The 22,470-nt window shown below is 41.6% G+C and overlaps 1 protein-coding gene across 1 annotated transcript in view; it reads left to right on the forward strand.

Annotated features, from left to right (window-relative positions):
• Window positions 1-2,093: 2,093 nt before the first annotated feature.
• The window catches only part of LOC103177963 (EGF containing fibulin extracellular matrix protein 1), a 47,589-nt gene continuing 27,212 nt past the window's right edge, over window positions 2,094-22,470 (forward strand). Inside the window, exons 1-4 of the mRNA XM_007892387.2 lie at window positions 2,094-2,257; window positions 2,893-2,980; window positions 3,434-3,482; window positions 3,896-4,168. Of these exons, the coding sequence (XP_007890578.2) occupies window positions 2,900-2,980; window positions 3,434-3,482; window positions 3,896-4,168 (403 nt within the window). The 5' untranslated portion in view covers window positions 2,094-2,257; window positions 2,893-2,899. The remainder of the gene's footprint in view (window positions 2,258-2,892; window positions 2,981-3,433; window positions 3,483-3,895; window positions 4,169-22,470) is intronic.

Genomic DNA, 22,470 nt, shown 5'->3' on the forward strand with positions numbered 1-22,470 from the left:
CCAGTCATAATTCTGGAATTATTGCCAGTCTCATGATTCAGAGTAAGGGGATACTTGGGCAGTTCATAAAGGAAATGAGGAGAGATGAAGTTTAGAAAAATGTAAAACTCTACTCCTGCAATGGACATCCCTGTTCATCCCAGTCCTTTCATGACAAATTTAACTGCCAGATAAAATTGGTGATTTGCTTCACAGTTGTTTTTTTCACTCCATTTTACAGTAAAATCCTGCGAAGCGCTTTAAGACATTTCGACGAAACGATAATGCAATATATCTAATTCAAAACATACTATTATTGTAATAAATTGGCATGAACATGTATTGCCAGGACCCCAGTGCGAAATTCCTTATCACATAGTGGCCACTAGATGGGAGCCTGGGGTGCTTATTTTAAAATTAAAACAAAACCAAAGTGTGCAAGAAACCCAGGGTGTTTAATAACCAGATGTGAAAGGGGAAGTCTATAACTCATGTGGCTACACACCTTGAGACGTTGGGCTTGAAATTGCTCTGCAATTTGTTTCCATAAACAGTAGATCCTCATCCGGTTCCACTGGATCCCCATCTAGAGGATCGAGAGCAAGGTTCTCATGCACGCTTTTAAAGCTCTCCACAGTCTTGCCCCACCTTACTTCAGCGGACCTGCTAAAATCTTACCTGCCCGCTCCCTCCACTCGGCAGACATTGGCCTGCTTCACATACCCCTCCCTGCCTACCCCACCATCTTCGGTTGGGTTTTCAACCTTTCTGCTCCCAATCTCTGGAACTAACAACTTCCACCTTTCAGTAATTTAGAAGATTGCTTTCCTCTATTTACTTTTGTTTCCAAAAGGAAAACTGCAAAGAATATTTGTCAAGAACGCTGAGTTTTTCTGAGATGACCAGAAGTTACCATCATATTTGAAGTTGTGATTGAAATGGATGAAGTGTGATTGTGGTTATTTTGTTACATGTATCCCTATTCTTTTATCATTGAATGAAAATAAAATAACACTTAATTACCAAACCACCAGTGTGGGAGAGATCCAAACGTCTGCCTCTCCCTTTTTTTGTGGGTGTTTTAGTGACGTCGGGAGGACGTCCCAAAGCGCTTCACAGAGCACACTGTAAAGTGAATTGACTGTATATTTGTGGGCGAACGCGGCAGCCAATTGCGCACAGCAATGTCCCACAAACAGTCGCGGATTGAAAATGACCAATTTATTATTGTTTGGTTTTTTCGGGGGGGGATTAGACAGGGAGCTGGCGAAACAAGTCCAGAGCTCAACAAGTAGCAGGTAAGAGGGTGGACTGTTTGCTCATTATTATCTGACTGTTTGATTAATTTGCTTATTTGTTTTGTTCATTTGTGCTTCATCTTTTTTGTTAGTTGCTCCCCTTCTCCCATTGCTACTTGTTGGATGACCTTTTGGGACACGTCAGCCAAAGGTTGTTGCAGTAAATCGCCTACCCTTTGTGGTTAGGTTTTGGAAGCTGGGATTTCTGTGCAAACACAAGAGAGCCTCTGACACCAACCAGCCTGAGCCTTTCAATCGCCTGCAAAATCTTTCCCCATTCTCTCATCTCTCTCTCTCTCTCTCCCTCTCTCTCACATAAATCACATACAAACAAAACATCTGTTTTCCTCTGTCCCCAACAAAAACACAATATCATACCCACCTGTCCTTCAGCTGCTGATTCTCTCTGCACGTCCCACACAACGCCTTTTGGGTTAATTCATTAAAAAAAAATGCTAAAAGTTTGAAATAGTGACACATATTCACATGCAAGATGGAAATTGCTTTTTTTCCAAAAAAAAATCTGAATAAGGAAAATCAGGTTTATTGTTCCACCTGTTTGAAATGCCTGGGTTGATATTTGGAAGGTTATTTGACTTTCTAATTCTCAACTGCTCTTTTGCTAAAACTGCTCCCACACACACACACACTTTTTTTAAAGAAAAAAGCAGTCCTTTTGGTTGGAGACTGACAGCCCCATCTGCCTGTGTAAGGATTGGATTGAGAGTCCCGCCTGCCTGCTTTTTTTTTAACTGTATTGGAGTAAGTGACAGTTCTGCTCTGGCTGTGCCTGGAGATTGCTGTGATTCTGGACTGTGGAGAGTGTGAACCTGTAGAGGGAGTAACACAAGACCTTCCTCACAAACCCACTGCAGCTCACACTCTGAAACACAGCTCTCCCAGCCAGTGATAAGGAACAGCCAACAACAGTCGATCAGGAGAATTCCCAAACATCTTTGAAGCTTGGGTTGCACTTTAAGGTAATGCTAATGTCTTCATGTTCCTTTTGTGCCTCTGTTAAGAGATCATTTAGAATTTGGATTCTCTCAGTGTCAACTCTGGACCTCACAGTGTGCACAAGAGACCTGGTGACTTCCAAGCATTTGTCATTTCAGATTATCTGGCAAATTTTTCATGTGATGTTCTTTGATATGTAGTGCTTTTTTTAAAAAAAAACTATGTGCACAGGCAAATATTATGTGTGCACAAGATTTTTTTTTAAAAAAACAAACTGCAGAAAATTAAATGCCAAAAGAGAGATGGGGGGGATTGTTCACATGTTTCAAAACTAGATTCAGGTCATTAAATTCATAACATTAATTCCTGAAAATCAGTCAATTGATATAATTTAATAGATGCATTTCTGTGTACAGGTAAAGAATACTCTGAACACGGGGTGGTGGTGGGGGGGGTGATATCTCCTCACAAGAGTTTCTTACATGTTAAGACAAGTAAAGGTATTGTTAGGTTAAATTTGAACTCATTCCAATAGATCTGTGTAAAAGAGCTCTTTATTCTCTCTTTACGCATTTGTCAAACGATAAGAGTAAACTATCTAAACGGTGCTGTTGAGTGGGTTTTCGTTAAAGGGTTACGTGTTCTTACTGTCATTCAGGTACAAGATGCTGCAATGGTTTCTGCTGGTCGCATTTATTTTGCGTAGAGCAGCCGCACAGGAAACTGAAGAAACCATCACATACACGGTAAGGTAGCTCCAGAAATCGGACACCCTTATAGCTCAGAACCATGCAAGATCATATTAAAATGCAGTCTGGAGCAATCCTACAGCAATAAGTCTCAAACTGTAGAGTCCAGCTGTGCTGTGATCAACTCTGAATTACTTTTTTTCTTCCGGTTGGTTTGCAACAGTAGAGAGATATTGGTTTTAGAATGTACATCATTGCATAATGGAAGAAATTCCCCCCCCCACCCACCGCCTTATCATGCCTGATGAGTTCTTTAAAACATTATTGCAGTAGCTATTGCATGTTGTAAGTTTAAACGCTCCAGGACGTTAACCTGTGTGAAGGGTGCTATGTAAATGCAAGTTGTTATGTTGTTGTTTCTCTCATCCACCTGAATTGTTTAACAGTGAAATGTACTGATTAATGGGCACAGTGCTGTTCTTTGAGAGTTTTTTTTAATTTCTATTACAGCAGTGTACTGATGGTTATGAATGGAGTCCCGAAAGGCAACAGTGCAGAGGTGAGGCAGTAAAGGACATAGAAACTGGGTTACGACTTAATCAATTCTGCATTTCTATCCCCCATATCGCCTTTCTTCTCTGTCTTTCATACTTATTTCCTCATTACCTTTCTCCTCTTGCTTCTCCTTCGGCCTTCTGTTTTTTCATGCTTTACATTTTATAGACACAACTGGAAAATAAATCGGTTTGACTTTACCTTTGGCCATATTGAACTTCAGTTATTTGTGAGAGTGCGTCTTATTCTTCAGAATGGATTTGATGAATTGGCGAATTCAGCAATATTCAGTGTCAATGAATTGGCGCTTTCCTATGATGCAACCTGAAATGCCTTTTAAGAATCATTGCATTGTACAAATGTGGAACCTGTGGCCTGTACAAAAGAGGTTAAATAAATCTTTTGCTGGTTTTTCAGATATTGATGAATGTGTGACTATCCCAGATGCTTGCAAAGGAGAAATGAAATGCATAAACCATTATGGGGGATACTTATGCTTGCCCAAAACAGCTTACATTATCTTGAATAACAACGTTGCAAGAGATGGTGTGCTCCCTTCTCCTTCTTCTGCTCCAACTGTTCCTGTTCCCGTTCCTGTACCCACTCAACCTCCCCCTGCACCAGCTCGTCAAGTCTTACGAATACAATGCCCACCTGGATTTGCACAGAGTGATGAATTCCAATGTAGAGGTAAGTCTTTACCTTCTCCAGACATAGAGATTCACACATTTAACAAGTTGAAGGCAATTGTGGGAATTGAGAACTCTTCTCGGTATTAGCTCTGTGTTTTTCGCCACATAACTTTCAATAAAAGCTAGTGTATGCAGTCAAAGTATTTCTACTCTGCACTTTACTATATTTTTTACCACTGGTGTTACTTTTGCGAACCACTGATGTTACTTCTACTCTTTTGAGTCTTTTATAGCATAATCCTGACTGAAATCCAAGCTACATTGATTTTATATTTATGCTACGACTCAGAACAAAGTTCATATAGCCCTTTGCTCAGCAAACACTGGCTTATTTCATGTCCTCCTCTCTATCCATCCCACTCTCTGGAATTCCAACCCCCTTTAATTAGTTCCCTCCCTCCCCATGTTCAAAGCTGCACCTCTTTTACCTGCTGTCAATCATCTTTCCCCTACTTACCCTCAGCTCCCGTCCTCTAGCTCAGGTGTCCAACCAGCAATTTAAAACACCTTGAGACATCCTCCCAACGTGAAAGGCACTATATGAATGTAACTTGTGTTGTATCAAGCCAGGTGTTCGGTAATCCCAAAAAATGTTTCAGTAGCTACATTTTGTAAAGAGGTGGGAGAAGAAAATAAAACAGTGAACGTTATAAATACTGTATATTCTTGAATTTTGTTTCAGTTCATTCAATACCGCAAATGTGACATTTCATTGCAAATTCGGTGTGATCATATTGGATCTGTTAAGAAACATTGTATTTTTTGGTATAGTTGCTTATGAATCTGAAAATCATAATCGTCTTTGTTATTTGTTGGTTTGCAACTAAGTGAAATTGTTTTAAATACAGGGGCACAAAATCTCTTGTTCATTTCTACATTAACCTTTTCATTCAATGAATGGTTCCCAATAGATGGATAATAAGAAAAAAAAGCAATAAGAAAATTGGTCACTTCAATCCTACGACTGTTTGTGGACAATGCTGTGTGCAATTGGTTGCCGTGTTTTGCCCAAGTATACAGTCAATTCACTTTGCAGTATATTCTGTGAAGCGCTTTGAGATGTCTAGAAGACGTGCAAAACGCTATATCAAATGCAAGGAGTATTCCTCTGTTTCAAAGAGTACGATTGTTGCCAGGGCAAGAGTTTATACAAAGCTAGAATTTTAAAAAATGGTGATTTGGAGCTTTGTAACATAAGCCCAATGTGGAGATCACAAAGGAATTGAACAAACTAAACTGAAAACTACCACTGTATGCGAAATATGAGATGAAAATTGTATCGTTTCATAAGGGGTTTTGAAACATTAAATTTCGCCTCCAAATGTCTTTATTTTATATTCTATGTACTTTAAAGCCACTTCATTCTATCTTGTGACCTTTAGCCCCTTTTCTTACTGCCAAGTTCCTTTTTGACAACCCCTTTGAGAATGTCCCCAATCGGGAATCTAGGCCAAACCATTTAACTTTATTAGGATGTAATAAATTATAGGAATATTGGCAGATCAGGGGTTATATTGTGGTTTTTTTCTTTGCACCTCTTCCCCTGCTAAAGGAGGTGAATTTAGGCTGGCATAGAGTTCCACAGTCACTGGTAGATTTCTAGCATCACATCTAGATTATGTGCAAAACTAAACAGAGAGGACTGGACTCTTCATCCCTTTCTATATTAATGGGATAAGCTAACTAATGGTGTCTTTTGGATATTGATAATGGAGAACGTCACAGATGAGCTTGATTCTGTCCTCACCATCCATCTGCCACATATATGAACTCTCGGCAGCAGGAGTGATCTGAGAGTCATCAGGGATGGGAACTGTGACTGATTAATTCCCATCCCTCAGCTCTAGGGCAGTAATTGCAGTATCTCCACTATCATCCCAGCTAGCATCATTTAGCTCAATACAGGGATTGAAACTAGGATCCTCTTTGTCACAAAACATAAAATACTGCAGTTGCTGGAAATCTGAAAATAAAAACAGAAGTCGCTGGGAACACTCAGCAGGTCAGGCAGCATCTATGGAGAAAGGAAAGTGAGCCAACATTTCGGGTTGGGAGGGAGAGGCTTTTAAGCTGCTCCCTCCCCCTCTTCTGTGACCTCCCCCCTCTTTCTCTTCGGTGACCATTACACATCATCTTGGTCCCAGACACACCTTTTCTCTCCCTAATCTGCCTGTTTTGTTGCAAGTTCTTCCCCCCCACCCTTTTTGTTCTGCAATATTAACACCTCTCTATTCACCTGCTTTGTTGCAATCCCCCACTTTGTTCTGCGTCATTAACACCTCTTTAACCCATCATCCCATGTCCTCTACTCCATTTTCTCCATTGTCTTCCTTGCTCTGCCTCCCTCCGCACTGTTAGCCTTTAAAAAGTCTCTCCCCCCCCCACATGCCCCTGTTCTGACGAAGGGTCATGGACCCGAAACGTTGACTTACTTTCCTTTCTCCATAGATGCTGCCTGATCTGCTGAGTGTTCCCAGCGACTTCAGTTTTTGTTTCCTTTTTTGTTACTACTGATCATTAACACAGCACAATTTTCTCACCTTGCTCTTCTTCTGAATGGTATGACACATGCTGTTATAGTTTTACAGGTGTCATAAAATAGTAATGGCAGCCACAGCACAGTTCTTATCTATCTAGGATCATCCTATCCATTTGGGCTTTAGTTGCGAGGTTGAGGGCACGCCTACTCATAAGTCTTGGTGATGAACCAGGCAGGATGCTAAACTACCTTTGGATAACTGTGGACATGCCTGGATTCACTCGGCAAGTCTGCTTGGAGTCACTTGAGTCTCTGCTTTCTTTCCCCCTGCCCTCAGAGGACATCCACGGAGTATCTTTTCAGCCCCAAACTTGTTCTCAATACACTAACCTGCAAACACTGGAAATGAGAGACTTGAATAAAACGCATTCATTACATTGTCTGGTTCCCAACTGGAGGGTATTAGTAGAGGACACTGTGCAGATAATTGCAGAATACATTCCATGCCCGAGTCAGGAGTGTACTGAGTGTACAATTTCCTTCATGATTGGCTCACTGCAGTCAAATGTGTGCCCTGAGCAGTATTTTTTAGGACAGAGTAAACCCTCCAGTTTTGTAGAATTTTGTTAATAACTTCAAATTAATTTAGACTTTGAGATGTGGAGTTTGACCTGGTCAGTCGGGTGTCTGTCACACGCGAAAACCAATCACCGCGCCTAAGAGTTTCCAAATCAAAGTGAGAATTCCACGCGTCCCACCAACATATGGAAATTCCCGTGTATTGGAATGGAATGCTCACTCCCTCCCTGGAGGGACACATACTTCTTACCTAATTCCAGAAGGCATTAGGTGCAGGCTTGGCATTGCTGTAGTGTTGCTGTAGTAACTGACACTCACTTGCTGCAGAGCCATTTGTGTTTTTGCTCTTTGCTGCATTGGAATCAATTCTATATTCCACGTATGGGAAAGCAAGACGCCTCATATATGGTGTTATTGGCCACATAGGTTGCATGAGTTAAGGACACTCTGCAGAACGCTGTCCAGAGCAATCAATCATTTTGATGAATGAGATAACTACATATCTCACAAGTCACGAACGACTTGAATCTTGATCAGTCTTGGGTACGATTACGGTTCACGTGATCCAAATGTATATGATGTGTTCAGACTGCTTTATGCATTCTTAAAAAAAAACATGTTCCTGATCTGTTAGCTGCTGCAGACAGCTTCCCAACATAGAGTGAGTACCGCCAGTGCTTGGAAGAACATCTATTGTACATTGAGTGAGAAACAACCATGGTTCTAGCAACAATTTCCATTCCCCCTCCCTTCCTCCCTGCCCACCAGACCCATCATGGTAACTTGCAGCCCTAACTTTATGTTAACCCTTCATATGTCACAAAACTGAGGCCAGCAGGATGAGAGTGTTGAATTATCATCAATAGAAAATATACTGTTCTAATTTGCGGTATTTCTTAACAGGATTGCTTGATAAGGAACTTGAGTCATGCAAATGGGGACTCCTTCTATTAACCAGAATTAATTAATTCCATTAATTAGTCAGCCATGCCAATTCACGGGAACTCCATTCCGATGGTGATCTGCTTTCAGTTTCAAGTTCCCCTGCGCTGTTCAGAATTCTAATGGGATTCCTTACTAAAGAAATGCCACAATTGACTCAGTGGTTTCTAGAGTACTGAAGTATTAACTGTGTAGGTCAATTTAGCTCCTTCACAGCTCCCGATTCAATAGCATTCCCACCGTGATATTAGCAGCACACAACAGAACTAGGGATGCAAGACTTCAGTTTTATTGTCTGCATTTTCTTGACTTTTAGAAGTATTTTTTTAAAAATGAACATTATGATAAAAAGATTATTGTAGATTGACTATCCGGTGATGAGCATAATACTACAACAACAACAAATTGGATTTATATAGCGCCCTCCACGCCGGACGGCGTCTCAGAGTGCTTCACAATAACGGATCCCGGGGCCAAGCCAGGGAGAGGAGGGAAGAAAGTGACCAAAGGCGTGGTCAAAAAGAAGGGTCTTTAGCCAAGACCTGAAAGTAGGAAGAAAGGGGGTGAGGCGAAGGGAGTGAAGAAGGGAGTTCCAGAGCCTCGGGGAGTAGTGGCTGAAGGCACGGCCGCCGATGGTGCTGCAGAGGATTCGGGGGACAAGCAGGAGACCAGACCTGGTGGAGCGAAGGCAAAGGGAACTGTTTTGAGGAGAGAGGAGGTCAGAGAGGTAGGGGAATGCAGAGGAGTGGAGGGATTTGAAGACAATTGAGGATATTGAAATTGATCGTCTCTGGGCCAGGCAGCCAGTGCAGTCTGGCAAGGATTGGGGTAATCGGGGAGCGGAGTTTGGTGCGGGTAAGAAAGCAGGCGGCAGAATTCTGGATGACCTGGATTTTATGAATGGTAGTGGAGGAAAGACCGATGAGGAGGGCATTTGAATAGTCCAACCGAGAGGTGACAAAGGCATGGACCAGAGCTTCGGCGGCTTTCGGAGAGAGGTATTGTCGGAGACGGACAATGCGTCGGAGGTGGAAGAAAGCGGTGCTGGTGAGGGACCGAATGTGGGGGAGGAAGGATAATTGGGGGTCGAACCTGACGGATGTCATCCGCAGACTGAGGTGGATGACGGAGTCAATCGTGATTAATAATAGTCGATCGTGATCTAATACAGTGATCGCAAGTCACATGCAGGACTTTTATATCGGTGCAACAATGGTTAAAAGCAACTATTCTATCATGATGGTGTTTCAGTCAGGTTGATCAAGCAGTTCATAGGCTTGATTTTGTATTATAATTTGGTTTCAAATGGCACATCCATGTGGATGATAATTCATTTGATGCAGATGCATATTTTCCCTTTGTTTGCAATCCAGCAAGCTTTGAGTTCCTTAGAGCATTGCTGAGTGTTTTTGACATTGTATTTTATGCAAGAACTGTGGTTTGATACCCTCTACATGTCTAAAATTGGACTCTAAGGACCCTTTAATACTGACATCATTGAGAAGTCTGGAGATCTTTTTATGATGAGATTAATGGAACATCCCGTGAGTATTACACAGTTGTAATTTATTTGTGCAACCACGTATATCAGAGCCAAATTAGCCAGATAAACAAGGTCACTGGTGTATGAGTCACACATCTACAGCAATTATTACATTGTTTAATGTGACATGTGCTGAAAAGGATCCTTACTGTGTTGGACTATTGCAACAATTCCCGATCACTGACCAATTTCAATTTGTAAGCTTGACTTCCATTACTGGTGGAATGATTTTCATGTTCATCCAGCCCCTGCATTCACCATCTTAATAATAATAATAATAATCCTGGCATTTGATATAGCTCCTTATCATGCCTTCAAGACATCTCAAAGAGTTTCACGGAATATACTATAAAGTGAATTGACGGTATATTTTGTGGGTAAAACACGGCAGCCAATTGTACACAGCAATGTGCCACAAACAGTCATGGATTGCGTCACCATATTTTTTCATTTTTCATTTTATTTTTTTTTGAAAGGATTATTACTCCTGGAAAAGCGATCCGACAATCTACCAACAACCAGGTTCCTACTTACTGTTAGGTAAACAGAGGCGTGTGGAGGAAGCAAACTTGCCTAAGGTTCCTCCCTGCCCGGGAATCGCACCTAGGCGAGTTTGTGAGGCGAGTGCTGTAACCACTAAGCTACAGGATTCAGTTTTAATGTATGCTTACTCCATTTGTGAGGCATAACAACACCCAGGCTGCCTATGTAAACTGATTATCCTGCGGCTATTTCATTCCATTGCTCCCTCCCTCCGGTAGGTATAGTGCATGTTTCAGAAATCACAGTTACTACATTGAAACAGGCTGTAAAATCAGCTCTGTAATAAAATAGTTCAAAAGAGCATATACAGCGATTGAGGTCAAATTCCCTCGACAGTTCATATGCTATCGACTCACTTGCGAGGCATTGGCTTCAAACAAAGTTATCTTCTCAAAATATATGATTGCGCAGAAATAAAATTGGGTGGATCGTTCCAACAAGCCAGAGTAGCCATCACGCCAAATCTGCAGAATTGGCGAGGAAATGAAGAGCAGCTGATGTTGCAGCCAGATGTTTAGTGGGAATGCAAGGTCCCGTCACACCGACAGAAAATAATGCTGATTACAGGCTTGGATTGAATGCTGCAATCACACTTACTCCCTTAATTCACCACCCCGCCCCCCCCTCCCCCGCCCCTCTTTCGCTGCTGAAATCCTTATTCATGCCCTCATCAACATTTTTCAATGTTCTCCTCACCAGTCTCGTGAGCTCCACCCTCCGTAAACTCCAATTCATCCAAAACTTTGCAGCTCATATTCTCTCCAGTACCAATCTCAGCACACATATTACTCCCATCTCGTCAAACTCCACTGGCTCTCTGCACCCCAGTGGCTTCACTTTTGACGATTCTTGTTTTGACCTCCAGATGTCTTCACAATCTCACCAGTCTCATCATCCATGCAATCTTCTCAAACTCTATTGTCCCACCATTATGCCCCTGCTTTCTACAACTTTCTTCCCAAATAACTTTGCCTCACATCCTCTTTGCCTTCACAATTCCTAAAACCATACTTTTTCAATGATGCATTTGATCAACTTCCTAAAATTCTCCAGTCTGTCTCGCTGCTCGATGCTCCTTGTTATACTTAAGTGTTTTGAGGCATTACAATATAAGTAGAGGGTACAATATAAGTGCAAGATATTTTTGTTGTGTTGTTCATTGCTACCCTGAATTTCAATGCTTAGTTAACACCCATCAGAGGTAAACAAAGGTGGGTGGAGTAAGGAAACTTGCCTAAGGTTTTGCCCTTCCTGGGAGTCGAACCTGGGTCCTCTCATTTGTGAGGTGAGGCTTTAACCACTACCCTACAGGACTCCATTATGGATCTTAGAGAACTGGACCCATTGACGTGCCATAGAATTATGCAATGTTGGTCAGATTAGCACTCTGTAAATTCACGAGCATTACAGTGAAAAGTATTGCTTGATTCAACAAATCTCTGAGAGCCAAGCCATTTTTAAACATAAGCTACACAGATCAGTCATGTTCAGAAATAAAATGGGAGAAGAAATAACTGAGGGTATTCTGGCCCATAGCAACATCAAATGAGGAACAACACAGATATGAATGAGAGAATTTTAGACAGTTAAGATCAAAGTCTTTTCTTTGTGTAGGTAAACATCAGTCTAGCATTTCCACACTGATATCTACATGTCTATCAGCTTGTCTGTGTGAACTAGAATTTAATCCAGTTGGAATTGTAATAGCTAGGTAAAGACTTGTAAAATGCACAGTTAACTAAGAACTATTATGTGATTTTATTAAGATCTTGTGATTGACTATATTTGGTTTGGAGAAGGGAGGGAGAGAAATCTGATTTAATATTTATCATCCTGCTTGCTGGAGATGATATCTACATATCTTGTTTATCTTGTCAAGGTTATTCCTTTCATTGAAACCTTACAACTCCTCAGTGCCAATGATCTCTGATTTACTGGAAGCCAGCAGGCAACCCACAGTGATTCAGCTTTTCATTCATGTTCTTACCAGCTCATCAAAGTAACCTCAAATGGCTCACAAGTTCACACAGGATGTTTGTTAGTCAGTGGGACAGATGATTGAATTGGAATCATTTGCAAGATTTTACATGTCAGAGCAGTTTATAATGAAACCAATAGTAGAGTTCACTTATATTATAACCTTTGCATTTGATATAGTGCCTTATATTGTCAAAATGTCTTAAAGTGCATTGCAATATTTTACTATGAAGTGTAGTGACTGAGTATCTTGTAGGTGAATATGGCAACCAATTGGAGCTTAGCAACATCCTACAAACATCCATGAAGTGAATGACCAATTTTATTTAGGGAATTGTTGACTAGGACTCCTGTTGGGAGAAACTCCTTTCTCTTTTCGAATAATGCCATGGGATGTTTAATGCTCAGACAGACGAGCCTTGGATTAACATCTCAATTGAAGGACAATAACTCCGACAATCCAGTGCTTCCTCAGCATTGCAGTTTCAACCCAGACTATACGAGTTCAAAGTCCCGACATGGGGCTTGACCCCACAACCCCTGTCTCAGAGACGAGAGGCCACCAACTGAGACAAGCTAACACCTAATATATTAATTAAAAATGCACAAATAGGTTCTTGTTTTTTGTCCTCCAAACTTTATTCCACAGTACAGCTACGCAATTTGCCTTACACTGTTTGCCTCTAACTGTGAATTGCAAATTACCATTGCATTACTGTGTCACCCTCCGTATCATAATTAGAACATCGGTGTTGTGAACTTCAGGCTATTGATACATAACCGACTTGAAAACAGACTTTTTTTACTGTCTCATTTCTTCTGTTTGTTATGAAATTAAGATGGTACTTAGTTGAATGTATATTTCGATGGTTGGGAATAATGGCAGCTCCCACTCTTCGTTAGCTAAGAAAAATACTGTTTATATTGAATCAGCAGCTCGGGATGAAACTGTTCTCTGTGAGTCGGGTTGTGATTCATAAACCTGTCGTTAAAGACAAGTGTTCAGGACAGGATTGAACCGTAGTTTTCGCCTGTGTGATAATTATCAAATTATCACTGGTAATTATTATCACATCACAAGCAAACGGGGAGGGAAAGTTGTGGGGGGGGGGGGAATTTTATCGAAAAGGGATCAGTATATTTGCATCCAACTGTTTATAGTTTTCCAAGTGATGTCTGACCAGAACACTGTACAGCTTAAGCACGATTTAGGGATATCTAAACTCAACTGCTTGATGGAAATGCAGCTCAGTTCTCGTCTGAGATACCAGGCTGAAGAGCCCTGGCTTTTGTAGCTGTTGCTCTAGAGAATGGATGCCATGGGGCACACTCTGGGGCCCTTGGGTGCAAGTTTGTACACCCAGAGTCTCCAGTGTATTACTGTTGAATACATGAGTGATGCCCAGTGTTCATTTCACAGAGAGAAGCCAAACCTCTTGGAGATGAGAAGAGATTATCAAACCCATTTACTCCCTCACCGAGGCAAGGAGATGGTGCTGGATGTTGCGTTGCAGTAAACAATGGCTTAGGACCAAATTAATTAGATTATTTCAAGAAGTAAAATAAATTTGGATTCGCAACATAGCTCATGTGTCTTACTCAAGCTGTTCACTGTACTAGAAATAGCACATTTCTCCGGGGTGCAGCAAGCTGTAAATAATTTATTGGGTGTTCATCTGGAGTTAAGTTTCAGCTGGGTTCCAGCTTGGCACTGATGCAGCATTGAAAAAGAGGGGGGGAAGGAAAATCTCTGGAGAGGAAATGTAAAGGAAGGAAAACTTTAGCAAACCAACTTGGAGCTGCCAAGTTCCATTAACCGATGTGTACTTATTTATCAAAGTTTAGGAGTTTGAGTTTTCGCTTCCTTCCTGCATTAATTTGCCCGAGAGCGTCAGTATCAATGGAAAATAGACACTCGAGGCAATAAAGGAAGAAAGAGGAAAGCCAGACTATTATCAAATAAATTATAGTGGCACATTTATAATGCTGGGTTTCCAACGTAAAGCTCCTGCTGCACCGAAAAGCAGTGAGCGACAGAGGAACAATATCAGTCATTGAGCATGTTTTACATAGAATCTACAGCACTGTAGACATGAAATATGCAACTCACTGCCAGAAGTCCCAATCCTTACTCAGAACAGGTCATTCAGCCCAACTAGTCCACGCCTGTGTTTAAAATCCGTATCAGACTCCATCCATCTAAATCCCCCTTCCCTAGCTTCACCACCACCCTAATACAACAACAAGATTACATTTGTATAGCGCCTTTCACGTCGGGATATACTCCATAACCTTCTATTCCTCACATAGATATAGTGTTTCCTCTCAAGTGCATTGATGCTTTCTGCTTCAAGCATGGCTTTCAGAAGCAAGTTGCATATACTCACCGCTCTCTGTGGAAAGAAATTCCTTCTGAACTCTCTTGAGTCTGTTCTTATATTTTGCCCTTATTATGGATTAACAACCAATTTCTCATTGTATATTTTTGTTGAATACTATTCCAACAAGTGTGACCCTGAATTTTAGAGAATGCAACAATGGGACATTATAGAGAGGACAATTTTTAATCACAACTTTTCAATCAAAATGGTCAAGACAATCTGCAGCAATGATTGTCAATTCTGGCGAGTATTTTTTGTGATCAAATATGGTGATCAAATGGAGATGAAGATTATCCAAAAGTCTTACTTTAGATCCTAACAACTATCAAAGAGAGGAAAGTCTGGTCTGTATGCAAACTCCAATCCCCTAGATACGAGGGTGATTGCTAACTGAACCACCCAGACCTCTCTCATATATATGAGATAGAGCAAGAGAGATCTTGTGAAAATATTTGCAGTAGTGGATTCCATGTCCAGATTTGCTTCTCGCTAAAAGTGCTTTGAGTATACGAGCTATTATTGAATCTCAATAATCATTGAATCAGTTTTCACAGAGGTCAACTTTTTCACTAATGGCCATTTGTTACAGAAAGGTTTCTGTCAATCGTTGGGGGGTGGGGGTGGTTGTCCTGTTACTTGAGGTCCTGACTGCTTGTTCAGGTGAATATTAAAGGTCCCATGGCACTGTTCGAAATGAGAAGTGAGTTTATCCTGGTGTCCTGGCCAACAATCTTCCAAATAAAATTTGTCATTCAATTCACGGCTGTTTTTTTGAGCCGTGCAAATTAGTTATTGCATTCGTCCACAAAATACAGTCACGCCACTTCATAATAAATCCTGTGAAGCACTTTGAGATGACCTCCCAAAGTGAAAGGCTCTATATCAAATGTAAGTATTTATTATTTTATTAACCAAAGTGATGTTTTCCAACCTGGAGTCAAAGATCGTATCAAATGTTCCCAAGTGGTTCCATAATACATCACTATGTTTCTGCCTTTCTTTAAACCTTCTTTTAATCAGTACTGTATACAAAAATACTTAATCCTCTAAGCTACTGTGCAAGTTTTTAAAAGGTGGCTGATGTGTCTGCAGAAGAATTTAGGTCAGTGGTTATAAAACATTATACGCGCGTGACTGAACGACATACCAGGGTACTCGGAGATAATAGTCTATTGTAAACATAAAAGTTCTAAAGTACAGTCGAAATATTTCAGTAATCCAGATATGAATAAGTGTGGCTTTGATACCCAAGAATGTACTTAATGAACAGATCACCTCTCAGTTTCTTTATGCATTTCAGTTATTTGCACTTTATCACAGTTCCTGCCTTGATTCAATTAAGACAGAAAAAACAAGGCTGTGTTTTTTTTTGAGACTTAGAAGCTTTGAGCTTTTACTATTATTTCTGCTAGCGTTCAGGTGCAGCAAAGAAAGCATGTGGGTTGCAGGGCTCAGCTCTGTACATTTTGATGAATCATGCTTGGCTCGAAAATCGTTTTTTTTTTTAAATTTATTAAAATTGCTCTGCCAATGCCAAATGTGACCTTCAGTACAAAACCACATAGCACGAATCATGTCTTTTGTTTTGTTTCTTCTGTTTTGGAACATCATAAAATAACCGACCATCTTGAGGATCTGTTGGACGGGGAATGGAATGCAGTGTTGAACTGTGTGATTCCTTTACCAAGATCATATGTAAAAATATAGATTCCAAATCACCGGGGGCTATCACAAGCTGGTCTCTAACATGGAAAATCAATCAGTCTTGCTGCATTAGTGACTTAATGAGCTTAGCACAAATATACGAAAGAGCACAAAACGTGGATTGTCTTTTGTAAGAAGCATGGTTTTGTTCAACTTTCCATGTACACAGATTATTACAATGTATGAGAAAAAGCAATACAGCATGTTTCCGGTTTTGCTCGTCATTCACAAGTACTATAATCTTGGATTACGTTCTTTTATAAAAAAAACGTAGATCTGGAAGCATATAAAAACACAACGATTGCAAACAGATGTTTAAACCCATCTCATGCTAAGGTTATCTCTATATCTTCATTCTGTGACAGTTTCAATTCCACAGTTCATCACAGGCACTCTTGAGGGTAAGCCAACTTAATAATAATAATAATAATAATAATAATCCTTGCATTTGATATAGCGCTTTTCACGTCGGGAGGACGTCCCAAAGCGCTTCACAGAACACACTGTAAAGTGAATTGACTATATATTTGTGGGCGAACGCGGCAGCCAACTTTCACAATAGTACTTGCAATAGTACTTGCAGTTTACGCAAAAGCAACATGCCCTAGTACACAGCAGCCTTAGATATGCTAAGAGTTATTCACACATCTCCTATTTGCCCAAGAGATAGAGAATGCTTGTTTGAGAGTAGATAACTGTAAAGCTTATCCATGTTGTATCGCATTGGCTCAGTTGGTAGCATTCTTGTTTCTGGGCCAGACAATTATGGATTCAAGTCCCAAGTCAGGACTTGAGCACATACTCCAGACTGGTACTCAATGCAGGCATAGGAGAATGCTGCATTGTTGGAGAGGTCATCTTTCAGATAACACAGATTAAACAGAAATCCTGTCTATTCAGGTGAATGTTAAAGATACTTTGTGTGTCCGCTTGGCTCAGTTGGGAGCACTTTCACCTCTAAGTCACATGCTCGTGCGTTCAAGCTTCATGTTTAGACTTTGAACTGGTATAATCTTGGGTGGCAATCCAGTGCATTGCTGTTGGTGCACTGCATTGTCGAAGGTGCTGTCCTTCAGATGAAATGTTAAATCAGGTTCCCTCATCTTGTTCAGGTGGATTTTCAAGATCCCGTGGCACCACTTAAAAAGAGAACGGAGTTTCTCCTGGTTTATTGGCCAACAATCCCGAGATACAATTGGTCATTTATGGCTGTTTGAGACATTGCTGCGTACAAATTGGCTACCACGTTCACCTACAAATTACACTTTGCAGAAAATCCTGTGAAGTGCTTTGAGACTTCCTCCTTATGTGAAAGGCACTACATCAAATGCAAGGATTATTATTATTGGCATTATTTGAAAAGAGAAGAGTTTCTTTCCCCTGGTGTCCTTGCTAACAACCCTCCAGCTTCCTGGCGCAAAGGACTGCAATGTTTGCCCACAAAACCAGTCATTGCCCTTGACAGTAATTACTTGTGAAGCGCTCAGAGACCATTTGATGTGGTTAGGTGTTATAAAATGCTCTTTCTTCTGTATGCTTTCATCCCATGTTCCTATCATGTGGTTGACTAAACAAGAAATGATCTAACAGACTTAGTTTGTGAGTGGCATGCATGAATGCACACATCTCTTGGATTATCAGACAATGTCTAGCCTCCAAAATACCCTGAAACACATGTAGCAATCTCTTGCTACTAGCATAGCAATTTGTTGGTAATATTAGTGTGGTCATATTCCCAATCACAATCATTGCTACTGTAAAAAGAATTCCTACACTTTACAGTATATTCCTGTAAAGAGCTTTGGTGATTCATTTATCAAGATCATATAGATTCCAAAACACCAGGACCATCACAAGCTATAAAATATAATATCCTTGGATTTGATATAGCACATTTCATGTCTTCTAGACGTCTCAAAGCGCTTCACAGAAGTGTTCCACAAGCAGTCATGGATTGAGTGACCATATTATTGTTTATTTTGAGGGATTAAACTGGGCTCTAACTTGGAAAATGAATCAGTCATTAGTGACTGCATTAGTGAATGGGTTTAGCACAAATATACCTACTGTAAATACTATTATCATTAATTAATAATAAATTGGTCACTCAATCCACAATTGTTTGTGGGACACTGCTGTGCGCAGTTGGCTGCCACATTTCACCCATAAAATTTACAGTCAATCACTGTACAGTATATTCTATGAAGCGCTTTGAGACGTCTCGAAGACGTAATAAGGCGCTTTATTAAATGCAAGGATTATTATTTATTATCATTATAATGCAATTTTACAGCTCCCTTCAGAACTGTACTGTGCTTCTCCTAAATCTCAGGGGATAGTGTTGAGGGAGACTTTTATCTGTAACCTGTGGTATCCTTGATCTGGTGCTGGATGCATGCAAGAACCACCCCGCCCCCTGTAGGGACTGGTCCGCCCTTCCAAAGTCCTGCTAACAATCTAGGTTGACTGCCGAGTCATAAACGGTATCTTGGACTACAGTGGACCCTTCTAGCTCAGGTAACGGTCTAACAAGACCACCACAGAGGGTCAACTTGATTCCAATATTCCATTGTCGGTCACATCACCTTGGGGGCATGCTCAGCCTCAGGAGAAACCCCGCTTACCTCCCCCCGCCCACAATAAGAAATAGTCACTATTCGGGTCTATTGCATTATTGGCTGATAAGCATACAACAACAACAAGATGATTCCATTTATAGAGCGCCTTTCACGTCGGGAGGACGTCCCAAGGCGCTGTACAGTTGGGTCAGGACCCGAGCCAGGGGTAATGGTCAGGGTGAGGGGAGGGAAGGGAGGTTAGCAAGGAGGGGTAATCGAGAGGGGAGCTGAAAGCTGAAGGCACGGTCAAAGGGAAAGGTCTTGAGACCAGCCTTGAAGGAGGAAAGGGCGAAGACAAAGTGAAAGCACTGGAGGATAGAGTTCCAGAGCCTAGGGGCTGATGATAGGGTGGTTGGGGCGGGGATGTGGAGTAGACCGGAGCCAGAGGAACGGAGGGTACGGGTAGTAGATAGGGGGATAGTAGATCAGAGAGGTAGGAGGGTGCAAGGCCGTGAATGGCCTTGTAGGTGAGGATGAGGATCTTGAATTCGATCCTCTGGGGGATGGGGAGCCAGTGGAGGCGAGCGAGGGTGGGAGTGATGTGGTCCCGAAGCCTGGTGCGGGACAGAACACGAGCTGCAGAGTTCTGAATGACCTGCAGCTTGTGGAGGGAGGTGCCGGGAAGGCCGGCGAGGAGAGAGTTTCCATAGTCCAGCCTTGAGGTGATAAAGGCGTGGACCAGAGTTTCAGCAGCGTGAGGGGTGAGGTAGTGCCGTAGTCTGGCGATATTCCGGAGGTGATGGAAGGCGGTGCCAGTTGTGGCGCGGATATGAGGGAAAAAGGACAGCTCAGGGTCGAACAGAACCCCGAGGTTCCTGACCGGCTTTGAGAGGTGGAGAGTGCAGCCTTGGATGCTGATGCTGTCAGCGCCTGAGGTGCGGAGGCGCTGACGCGAGCCAATCAGGAGGGCCTCAGTTTTACGCACGTTGAGCTGAAGAAAGTTGTCTCCCGTCCAGGACTCGATGTCGGACAGGCAGGCTGTCAGGACATCGGTGGTCGTGGAGTTGAGGGTAGAGGAGGAAAGGTAGAGTTGGGTGTCATACATGTGGAAGTTAACCCCATGTCTGCGGATGATGTCACCAAGGGGGAGCATGTAGAGGGTGAAGAGGAGGGGACCGAGGACAGAGCCCTGAGGGACACCGCACGAGACAGTGCGGGGGCTGGAGGAAAAGCCGTTACAATTAACCCAGGGAAGAAATACAGATGAAACCTACGTTTTGTTTCTTGCTCTCGCTTTGCATTCTTTTTCGCTGTCTGGCTGAGAATCAATGAAACATTCGCAACCGAGACAAACAGATCCAGGTGACCAGCATCCCTGGGCACACAGCACTGTTCGCGGCAGCTGCGATAAGGGCACATTGTGGGAACGCGTGAATAACGGCTTAGGGAAACGTGCACTAATTTACAAAATTAAGCCGGTGCTATGTTTAGTTAATTGCACCTGAAGTTAGATACCTAGAGTGTCTAAGCAGGAACTGGTATAAATCTCAAGACGCAATGGTTAAAACTGGTTGCAAAGTAGAGGGGGTCTACTGTGCATGTGTGAGGAATCGGAGCAACAATTGAGTTAAGATGATGGTATGGAATAATTAGTTGTAAAAAGTTGTTTCTGCAGGTCAAGCCACAAGATTGGACACAAGGGCTTTGTAAATCTGTAAAGGAACGAAAGCCCAGCTGTGAGGAAAAAGCTGTATAATAGTATCAAGCAGGTGCAAGCAATCATTAGATAGACATGCCCGCTTTTATTCTCAACAACTGCATTTCTGGAAACCGATGAGATGAGTTTGTTTTTCACTTTCCTTTGGGGTGTTAGGTCCGTTCTTCGGATGAAGCATTCCAAACGGAGCCCGTAACTGCGCCTATTCAGGTGGACGTGAAGATCTCGCGACGCAGTTCGAAAAGACAAGCGCCTTTCTCTCCCGGCAACAGTCCCCAGATAAAAATCTGGTTATTTCACTTTATGGCTGTCTCCAGGGCATTACCACACACCATTTATCTGCCACATTCGCCTCCAAAAATGCACAGTCACTACACTTTACAGAAACTTGGTGAAGCATTTTGAGAATTTACATTATAGATGCTATATCTAATGCAAGAATCATTGTTGTTCTTATGCTTTGTGTTTATAAAGATAGGGGTGAGGGGGGAGGCAACTATTGTTTTGGGGGGGGTTTGGGGTGTTCTTGCTGGCATCAAGTACCAAATCAGAAATATCACATGTTACATAATAATAATAATTCTTGCATTTGTTATAGCACCTTATTACGTCTTCGAGACGTCTCGAAGCGCTTCACAGAATATACTGTAAAGTGACTGTGGATTTTGTGGGCAAAACAGAGCAGCCAATTGTGCACAACAGTATCCCACAAACACTCGTGGATTGAGCGACCAAGTTTTTTTTATTACATGTAAAAGTCCCCCACAACATTACCTCTCCATATACAAGGTTTAGAAAAGCAAAGCACAGTTAAGACTAAGCTATGCTCATACATTCTGAAGGAAGTTGTCAATTTAGTGCAATTAAACCCGAATTCTGAGCAGTTTTATTATAATAATCCATGCCCCCAAAGCTCTTCTTCTGTAAAGTACTTTGTGTTTTGTGGGTGAATGTGGCAGTCAGTTTGCACACAGCCATGTCCCACAAACAGCCATGAAGTGAATGACCAGGTGTTGTGCCGCAGACTCATAAACACTACTGCTTTATAGCAGGAAACAATGGGAGAAAGTTACAGATTACGTAAATACGCCACAAAGAGATGTTGAACTGGATACACAGGAACCCAATGATTAGCAGGTTAGTTAAACGATATAAATAATAATAATTCCTGCATTTGATATAGGGCCTTATCACGTCATTGAGACTTCTCAAATCGCTTCACAGAACATACTGTGAAGTGAATTGACTGTATATTTTGTGGGCAAAATAGTGCTCTATGACAAGATGGTTTACTTTTGTATAAACCTCTATTTCCAAATCATTTTGTTTTATAGAATTCTTACTCGAATTTTTCATCAGCTCAACTTTTATTGTCACTCGGTGATCGGTATTATTCTTTTAATGCATTGTGACGGTGATAGAATTTTCCTTTATTTGGTGTTTTAACACTGAATAAGTTGTAGAGGGCAGTACACCACTCCAACTGCCTTAGCTCCAGGTTTAAGATCATCACAAGCCTCGATTTTCAGATCCCTCTACCAGAGGAAAGAGACGTTCCCTATCTAGCTTGTCTCTTTTGGGCATTCATGCGTTCTGATAACATCAGAACTGTATTGAACTGCTGGGAAGGAAGTGATCAAAAACAAGTTTTTTGTTTTTTACTGGTTGTGGGTTTGTCTCACAAACAAAACAAGGCAGTGAGTTAAAGAATAAATTAGCTCAGGTTTACACATCACTCCAAATTGGACAGCTTTCCAGCCTTACTTCACAAACATTAACCAAAGCAAAACAGCCTTGGTGTGTTGGAACCAGTCCACTGGGTGCTGTTTTTTTTCATATATTGTTGGCGATATTTGATACGATTTTTCACAAATCCT

This window comes from Callorhinchus milii, unplaced genomic scaffold (assembly GCF_018977255.1).
Source record: "Callorhinchus milii isolate IMCB2004 unplaced genomic scaffold, IMCB_Cmil_1.0 Scaffold3, whole genome shotgun sequence".
NCBI lineage: Eukaryota > Metazoa > Chordata > Chondrichthyes > Chimaeriformes > Callorhinchidae > Callorhinchus > Callorhinchus milii.